This window comes from Manacus vitellinus, unplaced genomic scaffold (genome assembly GCF_001715985.3).
Source record: "Manacus vitellinus isolate BGI_N305 unplaced genomic scaffold, ASM171598v3 scaffold_53_pilon, whole genome shotgun sequence".
Lineage (NCBI taxonomy): Eukaryota > Metazoa > Chordata > Aves > Passeriformes > Pipridae > Manacus > Manacus vitellinus.
Genome location: NW_021940637.1, coordinates 442513 through 454919, shown reverse-complemented (window position 1 = coordinate 454919; position 12407 = coordinate 442513). Strand labels below are relative to the sequence as shown.

The window sequence follows — 12407 nt, the reverse complement described above, 5'->3', positions numbered from 1 at the left end:
CAGGCCTCCCGTGACGTCCCGGCTTCCTCCGCCGGCCTTGCGTCACCGCGGGAGGATGTTGCTGGGCTCGGGGAGCGGGGCCCGGGAGCCAGCGGGGGCACCTCGGATGGCCGGAGCAATCCCTGGCTGTTCCCTCCTTTGTCCTCATCCCCAGGTTTGCCCACCCGGCTGAGCCGCGGCCGCTGGGCTTCCCTCTGGATGGGGATGCGGAGCCTGGCAGCGGGACTGGGCGTGCTGCTGGAGGCTGCCTCTGCCCCACGGCAGCGCTCGGGCTGTCACATCGGCCACCTTGGTGGCCTTGGGGGCTGCCGTGCGAAGGCGAAAAGGTCCGGTTTTCCTTCCAAAATGGTTGGTTTTCTCCTTTAAAAATCCTTCATTTCTACATGGAGGTTTAGGAGAGTTGGGACAGAGATCCCGAGTTCCCGAAATCCCCATGGAGGAGGCCCTCCTGCAGCCTGCGCTGGTGCTCGGGAAGTGCAGGCTTTTTCCTCCTGGGAGCAGTACTGCTATCTCCAGGGTGATAAAATCCCAAGGAATGGGGGGTGTTCTTGCCCTCACTCCCTGCAGGTGCCTGAGATTTGCTTTTCTTCTGTGTTGTGAAGGCGGCAAAGCTTCCAGCAATAGGTTTTAACAGAGCCTGCGGGGGCAGGGAGGGTTGGTTTGCAGCAGGAGCTGTAACTGGGCCCGTGCCCCAGCAGGGGGATCTGAGATGTTTGGTTCATGCAGGAATATTGGATGGAGAAGGTGAAGGTATGTTTGCAGTAGTGGCTCCAGGTTTGGGTCATCGTCCTGGCGTGGGGAAGGCTGCCTTCAGTGATGCCCTCGGTGGCTTGGAAGCCAAAATAGTGAAAGCTTCCCTCTTTTCATGGGTGGTTTGGGCTGGGACATCCCCTTCCTGCCATCCCTCATCCTTTTCATGACTGTCAGGATTTCCTCTGCTCTCCCCTGTTACTGACAGCAAGGCAGGGGAAATTCACCCCACTCCTCTCCCTGCAAGTCTCGGGACATCTCTGCCTGCTCTCTGCAGTTCCCTCCCTAGCTTATCCCAGAGGAGCCAAACCGTTTTTCCTCGAGGTTTTCAGCCCAGCTGCAGTTTTCACGGATTTATCCCCCCATTCCCTGGGATGAAGAAGAAGAAGGGTAGGTTTGCTGGCTGGGGGAGGAGGGCTGGAAGAGCCCCCATGTCCCAGCAGCAGTGGCTTTGTCACCACCCTGCCGTGGCACAGCAGAGCGGGGACACGGATGACGGCAGCACTCCAAAGACCAGCATTGTTCCAAACGCCCCACCACAGACAATTTTGCTCACAGTGCTGCTGGAACAGGGCTTCTTGCTGCCATGGGTCTGGGCCATGGGCTTTGTTTCGGCGTGTGGAGCAATCCCTGCTCCACCAGGATTGATACCTGCATAAATCCATGTGAGATCAGGGCTGGGAGTAGATAATGAGACCCAGTGGAGTGCATGAAGGGGGCAGAGCTATGGTTGATAGCTCCTGGCTCCCTGCTGTTGAATGTCAGCACTGGTAAGTTTGGAATTTGGTTTTGTTCCCAGGGAAAGCTGAAATTCATGGCTGAGCTGCCCTGCAAAGCCAGCGCTTGTTCTTGTGCATCTTCCCCCTTGCAAAAAGCCTGGCACCCCTCATGATGGATGCTGGAAGCGGGACTGTGTGAAGTCTGATGGGTTAGATGTGGAGGAAGGAGACCTGAACCACATGTTGCATCCTCTCCTCACTGCCACCATGCCCCTTGGCCCCTCTTCCCATCGTCTGGGGCCTCCCTTTCCATCATCCTGGGGTATTATTACCATCCCAGGCTGCAGTGTTGGCTCTGGTCTCCATCCAAGGGCAGTGGGAGCGTACCTGGCGCTCACCTCCATCCCTGGGCCATCCTGCACATGCTGGGGAAGGAGCATCTCCACTGTTATTTTGCACTTGCATCCCCAGCCCTAGATTCTGGGGATGCCTTGGAGGAGCGGAGGTACAGCCAGGATATACTGGATAGGATATATCTGTGGATAGGATATATTCCTATATACATACATGTGGATGTGTGCTGTGTTAAGGCTGAAGATGGTTCCTGTATTGCCCCATTTATTTTCCCCTGTGCTCTCCCAGGGTGCTCCTGGCTGTGAAGTGTTGGGGGAGAGACCCCTTGGATGAGCTGGGCTCCTTCAGCTCATCCCACGAGAAGGGCTCACTGCCCCTGCTGAGCCTCGTGCCGCCGATAAACCCCAGCCCTTCGCTTCCTCCTGTCGGAAGTCATTAACACCAACAACCTTTTCTGGCTCAATAGCTCCCAGTAGCTCTGAATAGCTCCCAGTAACTTCGTGCTGCAGCCTGACATCCAACACCACCGTCTGCCTGTGCTCCCTGCTCCTGGAGCCAGCCTTCAGCACTCCCTGTCCCTCCTCCTCCTCCTTGGATGACATTGCCATCCTCCACTCTAGAGAGGATAGAAGCTCCTCCATTTTGGGGTGTGCCCCCGATGAGAATGAGGCATTTTGGGAACTCCCTCCATCCTGCCTGTATCCTTTGAGCAGGATGTGGTGGAAGGCTGGGCTGTGCTTCCCCATCTCCCCTGGGACTCCTGTGTGGGACAGGGGATAAATATGCAGCAGAAAGCAAAGCTGCATCCTGGGACCCTCCTGGTCTTCCATGGCCATGTGAAACTGGTGTTATTGGGCGAGCTGGTCCATGTCCTGTAACAGGTCAAAGTGTCAGCCGTCCATGCTCTTTACCTGTGCTCCCACAGCCAGGTTTGCTGCTCCAAGGAGGAGCTGCAGCCCCAGGAGCTGCCAGCTGCTGCCAGCGGACGGGTACCTGCTGTGCTGTTTTTGCTGTGTCTGAACAGGAATTTGATGCCTGTAAAATGCTCCTCTTGCTCCCCCTTTCCCTTCCATGAGTGTCCCCCAGCCCCAAGGCCATTTTTCCTACCACTGTCTCCCTTTCACACGCTGGTTTTTCCCCCGTCTCCATCCCCACTGCCCTTACCCCTTTTGTTGTGGAGCTCTCCTCTTCACCCTGAGGAGCTGCTGGGCTTGCTGAGGACTGTAGCTCCCACCATGGCCAGGGATGCTCCTCAGGCTCTCCTCTTCCTCCCACCCTGTCTCACTGCATGCCCCTGGTCTCTTCCACAGGCAACCAAGCAGTTCCTGGAGGAGATCAACAAGTGGACAGGCCAGTATAATGTGTCCCCGCTCTCCTGGAATGTGGCTGTCAAGTTCCTCATGGCCCGCAAGTTCGACGTCCTGCGGGCCATCGAGCTCTTCCACTCCTACCGGGTAAGTGAGCGGGGCCAGGACCCCCTGGGTAAGGGATTCCTGCTCTGAGGGAGATCCCTGCTCCGGAGGACTATTCTCCCCCCATTCTTTTTTCTTTTTCCCACTCCCATATAAGTTTTATCCAGCTGGAAAATCCTTTTTCAGCCAAGGCGGGTCACCATGGAGATCTCACTGATCCCAATCCCCTCCCCTCTGCTGAGAGCAGCTCACAAGGTGCCCTCCCGACCCGTGTATTCTGCCCATAGGGCATCTCCCTGTATATTAAGATCCATATATGTCCTTCCCAGCCTGGTTTTGCAAAGCTGCTCCTCCCCATGCTGGAGTGCGTGCTGGAAAATGGGCTCATGGAGCAGAGGTGCCCTCGGAGGGCTGGGTGCCCCATGGGGCCGTGGTGGTGGGCGGACAGCTGGGGTGCCCGTGCCCCCCGTCATGCCAGCTCCCTGCCCGCAGGAGACACGGCTGAAGGAGGGAATTGTGAAGCTGAAGCCACACGAGGAGCCGCTGCGCTCGGAGCTGCTCAGCGGGAAGTTCACCATTCTGGTAGGTGGGGTGTACCCCCCCAAGTTATCCCAGCTGGGTGGCTCATCCTTGCTCCTCTCCGCGTGGGTGCTGCAGAAGCCTGACCCTGTTTCCTCGGCAGAGCGTGCGGGACCCCTCGGGAGCCTCTATCGCCCTGTTCACAGCCAAGCTGCACCACCCCAGCAAGAGTGTGCAGCACGTGGTGCTCCAGGCACTCTTCTACCTGCTAGACCAAGCCGTGGAGAGGTGAGCCTGCCTCTGCTGAGGTACCCTGTCTCACGCTGGTGGGTCCCTGGGGAGCCCCTTCCCTCCCAGGGTGGTCACTGCTCCCCATGGCTTGAAATTCCCTGGTTTGAACTCCAGCCGCTCTTCCCCATGGAGGTGTTCAGCCAGGGAACAAAATCCCCTGTGCCATGAACCAGGCTCTTCTGCAGCCTCGCCCTGTCTATGCCCTGGGTTCAGTTTAGAAAAGCCCCAGATTCCTGCAGGCTTTGGCTGGGGAGGAGGCAGCCCTGCTGTCAGCCAGGCGTAATGTGAGTCCTGCCAAAAATATAAAGCCGGGACATTCCCCCCCTATCCCCCCTCCCCAGCCCCCTGGTGGGCTCTTTCTGTTTTTGACCTTACCCATTATGGGAGATAACACTGAGACAGGCTTAAGGTATGAGCCAGGCTTAAATGAAGGTTGTAGGAAGAGGTGTGGTGGAGCAGCTGGAAGTGAGGTTTGGGTCTGTGAGTCCTTCTGGAAGCACAGAAGGGGATTTTTAGGGGTCAGTGTGGGGCAGAGGTGCTGCTGCAGGAGTCATGTTGTGGAGCTGATGTTGCTCTTTCCTCTCTCTCAGCTTTGAGACGCAAAGGAATGGGCTGGTGTTCATCTACGACATGGCAGGGTCACAGTACACCAACTTTGAGCTGGACCTCAGCAAGAAGATCCTCAACCTGCTTAAGGTGATGTCCGGGGTGACCCCGTGTCCAGGGACAGTGCATGGGCCACTCTTGCTCACTGAGAACCCGAAGACATGTGGTTTTGGCATCAGTTTTCACCCCAGACCATGCTGACCACGTCTTGGCCGAGGAGCACAGGCTCCAGCCCCGCAGGACCTCAGGAAGGCGCTGGGAGCCTGCCAGGCTGGACCCAGCTGAGGCTGAGGCTGTGTGTCCCGCGGGCAGAAGAGATCAGCTGTCCCCGGGCCAGATTCCTCTCACAGCTGCTGGCAGCGCTTTTGGGAAAACAGATGCAAATTATTTTTTAATCATGCTGGCATTTGGTGCCTTCTCTGGAAAAAAACAGTAACAGTAAATGCTGGCCAGGGTGTGTTCTCTGCACAATCCCAGTTCCTGGTCTTCACCTCTCCCCTGCGGAGACAAGCCCTCTGCCTACCTAATTCCAAGGAAGTAATTTGTTTCCTTATTGGCTCACAGAAACAAGCACAACCGTGAGCGTTGTGCAAGGAATGCTTTGGATGTGGCGTTGCCACCACAGGGTCCCTCTGGTGATTGTCACCTCTGCTGGAACATGTCCCCTGCCAGCAGAGTGGATCTGACCCACTCCTCCTGCCTGCAGGGTGCCTTCCCAGCTCGGCTCAAGAAGGTTTTCATCGTGGGAGCGCCCATGTGGTTCCGCGTGCCCTACTCCATCATCAGCCTGCTGCTGAAGGAGAAGCTGCGGGAGCGGGTGAGTGGGGACCCTCCTGGCACAGGACCCTCGGCAGGGAGGGCTGAGGCTGCTTTCCCTTTGGGACAGGATGGTGGAAGCAGCTCGTGCCACTCAGCCCCATCTGCTGGAAGCTGCTGAGCACCAGACCTTTGGCATCCCTGTCCCGAACCCCAGTGAATCCCCTCCAGCTTTCTTGGAGTGACCCCTGCCTTTCCTCTTCCTCACACAGGTGCAGATGGTGAAGATGTCGGAGCTGAAGGAACACCTGCCACGGGAATGCCTCCCGGAGTACCTTGGGGGGTCCCTCAAACTGGACCCTCTGAGCTGGAACTGCCGGTTCCTGCCCCAGCAGAATGGGCACCCCGACCCCCTGGACGAGCTCATCCTGGTGCCGCTGGCGGCCCCCAAAGATAACGGCTCTGTCCACGTCCCCGGGCCCAAGTCCATGACCCTCCAGGAGCTACTGGATCATGTCAGTCACAAGCAGAAACAGGGCATCTACGAAGAGTATGAAGATATTCGGCGCAGGAGCCCAGCCGGCACCTTTGTCTGCTCTTTGTGAGTTGGGGGAAAGACGTCAGGAGCCCCTCTCGCCCCAGAAAGCTGAGTGCCCCACACACACACACTTCTGCTGCTGGATGGTGGTCCATCGGCCTCTTTAGGGTGTGGTACTTGGGGTTAGCAACAGAGAACCCCGGCCTAGGGATGGTGTGAGCCCACTTTGTAGGTCCTGCAGCCCCCCAGGGTAGGAGGGAGCCGCAGGGAACAGCAGGGACCAGGACCTGGCCGGGACTCCACCTCCTGAGGCTTTGACCAGGTGATGGCAGCAGAGCCTAGGCTACAGGCTCCAGAGGTTTGTGCAGAGGGAGGGCATGCTGCCTTTGCCTTCACTGCCTGGAAAACATCGCTGCTGCTTCCCTCTCCCCTCCCTCCCAGGGCACCCTACAACCAGGAGAAGAACCGGTATGGGGACGTGCCCTGCCTGGACCAAACCCGTGTCAAGCTGGCAAAGCCATACAGTCGCCCGGAGGTGAGGCAGCCTGGGATGGAAACTCACAGTCCTGCAGGGAGCTGACACAGCTGTCCTGGACACAGGGTTCTGGAAGCCTTATCTCATCCACGCTTTTCTCCCTGCAGCTGACTGACTACATCAACGCAAGCTTCATGGATGGCTACAAGCAGAGGAACGCTTACATTGGCACTCAGGGTATGGCCCGAGCCTCTGAGAGGTTATTCTGCTCCTGATGCAGCTGTGGGCTTCACCTTCCTGCCCAGTGGCAGCCACCAGCTGTGGTGGGGGACATCCCAGGAGAAGGACCCTACAGTGCCCAGCAGGTCCCCCTTCTCTCTGGGTATATTTACTCCTCCCTGGGTATATTTATTTCCCTCCCAGTCTCCAACCAGGAGGGAGTGGAGCTTCTCCTGGGAGAGAGCGAGTGGATCCATCCTCCTCCATCCACGATAGCAGCCCTCTCCCTTCTTCCCCTATCCCAGCCCTGGATTTGCCCCATCTTCCCAGGGATGAGCAGAGACGGGGGATCAGTGCTGAGCCATAGGGATTTGGTGCTGGGGGGGCAATCAGTGGCAGCTCCAGGCAGGGCAGGTGGAGCCAAACCTGGGTCAGTCCCAACAGGAAGGGACTGTGGTTCCCTGTGGGGATGATGGGGGGCTGGTGGAGCAGCTGGGCAAAGGGGTTTGCCCAAATCCATTAGGTTTTGGGCTGAAGTGTGGATTGTCCCTGCAGGGCCTCTGGAAAACACCTATGGTGACTTCTGGCGCATGGTGTGGGAGCAGAACGTCCTGGTGATAGTGATGACAACCCGGTGAGTGCTCATGGAGGGACACAGACCTCTTTTTCTGTGCAAAATGAGCATTTTTGGTGCGGGATGAGCAGTGCTGGGCTCCGTGCAGTGATGCTGCAGCCGTGGTGCCAGCCAGAGCTCCACAGCAGGGGGGCATCGCATCCAGAACAGACAGTTTGGTCCCTGCGGGATTCCCGAAGGACCAAGGCTGAGTGGCATGGGACATATCCCAAGCAGAGCAAGAAGGACATGACCAGCTTGTCCTTGTCCTGCTCTCAGGCTAGAGGAGGGAGGCAGGAGGAAGTGTGGCCAGTACTGGCCCCTGGAGAAGGATTTCCAGGTGTGCTTCGGGGCCCTGACCATCACCAACCTGGGCGTGGAGAACCTCAGCCATTACAAGAAAACCATTCTGGAGATCCACAGCTCGGAGGTGCGTGGCCACAGCTGCCTGGTGGGGGACAGCACGGGGGCATGGTGGGTCCGAGAAGGGGAGAGGGTCTAATTCCCCTGCTTTCCCCAGACCAGGGAGCGGCGGCTGGTGTCCCACTTCCAGTACCTGAGCTGGCCAGACTACGGCGTTCCTTCCTCCGCCGCCACGCTCATTGACTTTTTGGGGGCTGTGAAGCAGCAGCAGAGGGTGGCTGTCAGCACCCTGGGACCTCGCTTCAAGGGTCACCCGAGGGGACCACCGGTCGTGGTCCACTGCAGCGCCGGCATCGGCAGGACAGGTAACGGGTGCAGCGGAGGTCTTGGGGGTGGTGAGATGACAAGTCCAGCTTCCCTGGGACATGTCCATCCCAGGGATCCACGGTGTGTTTGCAAACTGGTTGACCTGGGATGCACGTCCTCAGGACTTAGCACAGCCATCAGACCTGGGAGAATTCTCCAGATGCCCGTGCGAGATCGGTGTGGGGCTGAGAACCACCACTCCAGTTCTCACAAGGGGCAGCGACGGCGCAGTTTGGCGGCTGATGCCGTCCCGTTGTTGTCCCCAGGTACCTTTTGTGCACTGGACATCTGCCTGTCGCAGCTGCAGGACGTGGGTACTCTGAACATCTACCAGACGGTGCTACGCATGCGGACCCAGCGCGCCTTCAGCATCCAGACCCCCGAGCAGTATTACTTCTGCTACACTGCCATCCTCGAGCACGCCCAGCGTGAGGGCCTGCTGCTCGCCAACCACAGCCGGGCTGCCCAGGAGAAGAGCTCGCCAGGGCACTGAGATCCCCTGCCTCCCTGCAGACACCCCCTTCCCATCCTCCGGGGGCTGCCTGAGCTGCCTTGGTGTCTGCCAGGACTCAGCTGAGCTGTTGGGGCGGCGGTGCCAGAGCACCTCAGCTGTTAGCACTGCTGTGGAACTGTGCCTTATTCAACCCAAACAGTAGCTGCCACTCGCCGGCACGGGAAGGGGCTCTTGCTCCTCCCTGTTGTGTTTTGGTTGGGTTTGGTTGCGTGTGGAGGTGGTTTGTCTTCTCTTCAAGTTTGTGTTTTTTTTTATTTTGTTATTTTGTTGTTGTTGGGACCACCTAAGCTGTACCTAGAGAGGGGCTTTGCAAAGTCCTAGAAGATGTATTCCCACTCCTGGGGCTGGGGGAGAGGTGTGTGCTTTGGTCTCACCTGCCACTCCCTCTGTGTGTCTGTATGTATGTGTGTATATAATATACCCCTGCAATGCTCCCCCGGCTATTATATAGATACATATATACAAGCTCCCCTTTAGCAGCTCCCGAGGATTCTCACTGTCCTGCCACCTCACTGCTGTGATCCCTGGAGCGGTGAGTTTGGTCCTGGCTCTGTCTTATCTTCCCCCTTCCCCTTTTTTCCCCTCATGGGCAGCACTGGGACATGGTACCCACTCTCATGCCTGTCCCACTGGAGGCACGAGGATGCTTGGTGGTGTCCCCCCCATTTCCTTGTCTCATCTTCCCTGTGGAGACAGCAGCTCTGCTCCCAGGAGGATCTGGAGGATTTGGGTTGTTGGAGGGGTGTGAAGCTCACTGGCATTCCCTGCCCCTTGGGGCACCGCCACAGGAGTCACTTGGTACGAGGTGATGGGGACACAGGGACCAACTGGCTCACCAGGTTGCCTGGCTTTCCCAAGCAGCCACTGGGAACCTGCAGGCCCAGCCCTGCACTGAGTCACAGGCCGGGAAAGTGCTGAGCAAGAATAAACCCCAAACCCTGGAGAGGCAATGAGCCTTAGCCCCGGCCCCCACCACCACCTGGGCCTCCCCAGCTTTATACTGTAATAAGATCTTTGAATGTGTATATTCTTATTTTTTTATAATCTTGGCGGGGGGAGGGTGGGTAGTTTTCATTTTGTAGTTCTTCTTTGGGTTTTTTTGGTTGTTTTTGTTTTGTTTTTTTTTTTAATTTAACATTAACTTGATCCAAGCCAGAACCAGAAGTATTTGTAAATGTTCCTATTTTGCTCCTGTTCAGAGAAACCTTTTTGTTGTTGTTCCTTTTTTGGGGGTTGTTTTGTTTTTTATTTGTATTGATATATAAATATACTACCAGTGACCAGTACTCTTTGCTGTAATGGGGGCATTGGGCAGGAAAGGAGAAGGAAGAAGTTTAGGGCTTTGCACAGGCTGTGATCCCCAAAAACAAGCTGGCCACATCCCTGGGGACACAGTGACTTTGAGGGGCATGAAGCTTTGTTTGGGGCTGCTCCTGGCCTGGGTGAGGCTGAGACAGAGATAACCAGGCTGCAGGCAGCTTTCCTGCCTGGGCAGGATAGTGGCAGGAGGGAAAGCAGCACGATGGGCTGTGCCTGGTAGCTGGAGCCACCCTGCTCCGAGCTCCTGCCTCTTTTCCCAGGGCCTTGCCAAGCCCCAGAGCATCAATCTCCTGTCTGGCCACCGCATCTGCCTGCTGCTGCCTTTGGCTGCAGGATTTGGGGGTGAGGGCATCACCCCTGTGCTGCTGGACCTGCTCTGAGCAGGCATGTAGGGCACAAAAATTAGGGAGAATTCCCGGGCTGCCAGCCAGATCTAGCACCTTCAGGTGCAAGTGGTGCCAGTTCCAGAGCAGCAGCTACAGCCTGAGGCTTTGGGATGAGGGAAGCAAAAAGGCAGCTAGTGCAAATGAAGCCCTAGAGTCAGTGAGAGAGCTTGTGCCCCAGAACAGGGCAGCTGGCAAGTGTGAAGAGCAGCACCTGTGTTTGCTCAGCTGGAGTCTGTCTGGGACTGGCAGAGAAAGCAGCTTTCCCTGTGCTCTGGGCATGGACTGGCTTGGCTGTGCCAAACTGGGGCCAGACGCAAGGGCTGGAAGGCTGGAAAAGAACCACAGGCAGCAGGGAATCCATCTGGAATCCCTGCCATGTCCCAGTGCCCAGGGGTGCATGAGAGGTGGGTGTTCTAAGCATCCCTAGAGCTGTGCACATCCTGCCTGTGAGCAGTTCTGTTTTAGGTGCAGTGTCCCATCCTTCCAGGTACCATTTCCCACCCATCTGTGTTCCCAGAGCAGCATCAGCCCAGGCAGTGTGACCTGCAGAGCAGCTCCTCCTGCTCAGGCTGCCCTCACTTTCCTTTCGGGCACCCCTTGCAGGTTGGCTCCTCCTCTGAAGGAAGGATCACTGGGCCCTCCCTCCTTACTGCCAAACTTCTTCACCCAGCTGGGTTTTCTTCTTGACACACATGGAGAAAGGGAGTATTTGCAGCTGCTTGTCAGACACGTGCTGTCAGCAGCAGCTCTCTGTGGCTCAGCGGGGCTCTTGGCAAAGTGTTGGCTGCAGATCTGAAAGCTGCAGGTCATGCCAAGTGTCCCTGTGGCCCCGCAAATGTGCCCAGTCTCCCACAGGCTGCGAAATCCAAACCAAGCCCGCGCTGTGCACGTGGTAAAGGTGGTTGTGTCTTTCAGCTCAGTTCCACAGTAGGCACAGAGAACCAAAACTTTTCCAAGGAGACCTGTGACCTGGATGTCTGATAGGATTGCTAGACAGAGGAGAGGAGAGGGATGGAAATCACCGCCACCGGCTCTAAATGGGAACGGCTTGGATATGCCGCTGCCACAGACCTTGGCAGCTACCTCCCTTCAAGGAGAGATGGAGATCCCATCTGTGCCAGAGGCGGAGGAAAGGGTTGTAAGCCTTTTCCATGGAAGAACAACCCACAGACTCACCCCCTGTTCCTGACTATTCCCAGGGCTGTGTTTCTTGTCAAAACGAGCATTTTCAGTCCTCTTGCACAACACGAGGTTTTGTTCCATCCATTCCTTCTCCCTGTGCCAGCAGATCCTGCTCAGCACAGAAATGTGGATTTCTCTGGAAATGGTCACTTCATGCAGACAGCCATAAATTACTGGAAATAAAAGCTCTGTGTTGTTTGAAGAGCAGTGGGAAAAATGGGCTGCTGAGCACAGGCAGACCAATGCCTGCAGCATCTCCCCTTCCTGGTGTGCCCCAGGGATGGGGATCAGCCACCACGGGCAAAACTCGAAGCATGGACAATTCCAAGAATGTGAAATCCGAAGTGCTGCTCAAGTGTGGAAATGGGGATTTAAAGCCATTGCAGGGAAATCCCAAAGCAGCGCTGCCAATCCCTGTGCCCACCTGTTTCATTTGGCTTTCTTAGCTGCATGCACACCTCCTCGCTAATTATGATTGCTTAAGTGCTTGTAATTTTGAGTCCTGGGAGTTTGGGGAGCGTTTAACTCCGGAGCACTTAATTTCCCAGCCCTTCTCCTTCTTTGCCTCTGGTTTCCAAGGCTCAGGCTCGATCTCCAGCGGCACAACATCCCGTGAAGGTTCAAACCCCGCTGACCAGAGCCCTTCCAGCAGCTAAACCGAGCTACAGCTCCCGGACACACAGGAGAGACCCTCCTCTGCTGTGCCTGCTTGTCCTGGCAGCACCTGGCTGCCTGCTCCCTGACCAGGCTGAGAAAGGGAAAAAGAGCTGGAAAGAAAAAAAAAAAAACCGAGAGATTTAAACCTCGTTTGATGCCTGAAATACATATTTTAACAGAAGCGTTGAGCGCGTGTGTTCGTATTTCACCCGTCCTGAGCACGCTCTGGACGCCCAGATGAGCACTAAGGGGCGGTGAGGCCTGGATCCTCCACCCTCGGCGTGGTGAACCCGGCAACTCCCCCGACAACTTTCTAAAAGGAGAAAAACACCATAATTAAACACATTAACCCCCCACCTCCACCTCG

The 12407-nt window shown here is 56.7% G+C and overlaps 1 protein-coding gene across 1 annotated transcript; it reads left to right on the top strand.

Moving 5' to 3' along the window:
• Positions 1–1322: 1322 nt before the first annotated feature.
• On the top strand, positions 1323–9775 carry PTPN9 (protein tyrosine phosphatase non-receptor type 9). Its single transcript, XM_018081544.1, has 12 exons — positions 1323–3277; positions 3728–3817; positions 3918–4042; positions 4636–4741; positions 5358–5468; positions 5680–6008; positions 6387–6480; positions 6588–6657; positions 7195–7273; positions 7532–7682; positions 7773–7980; positions 8248–9775. Exons 1-12 carry the CDS (start codon positions 2855–2857, stop codon positions 8472–8474), a joined length of 2013 nt encoding a protein of 670 aa, XP_017937033.1. The 5' UTR covers positions 1323–2854; the 3' UTR covers positions 8475–9775.
• Positions 9776–12407: the final 2632 nt, after the last annotated feature.

Coding starts and splice junctions, on each gene's coding strand:
- PTPN9 (XM_018081544.1), top strand. CDS start 2,855: ATGCCTGTAAAATGCTCCTCTTGCTCCCCCTTTCCCTTCCATGAGTGT. Junction 6,481..6,587: donor AGCCATACAGTCGCCCGGAG/GTGAGGCAGCCT, acceptor TTCTCCCTGCAG/CTGACTGACTACATCAACGC. Junction 6,658..7,194: donor CGCTTACATTGGCACTCAGG/GTATGGCCCGAG, acceptor TTGTCCCTGCAG/GGCCTCTGGAAAACACCTAT.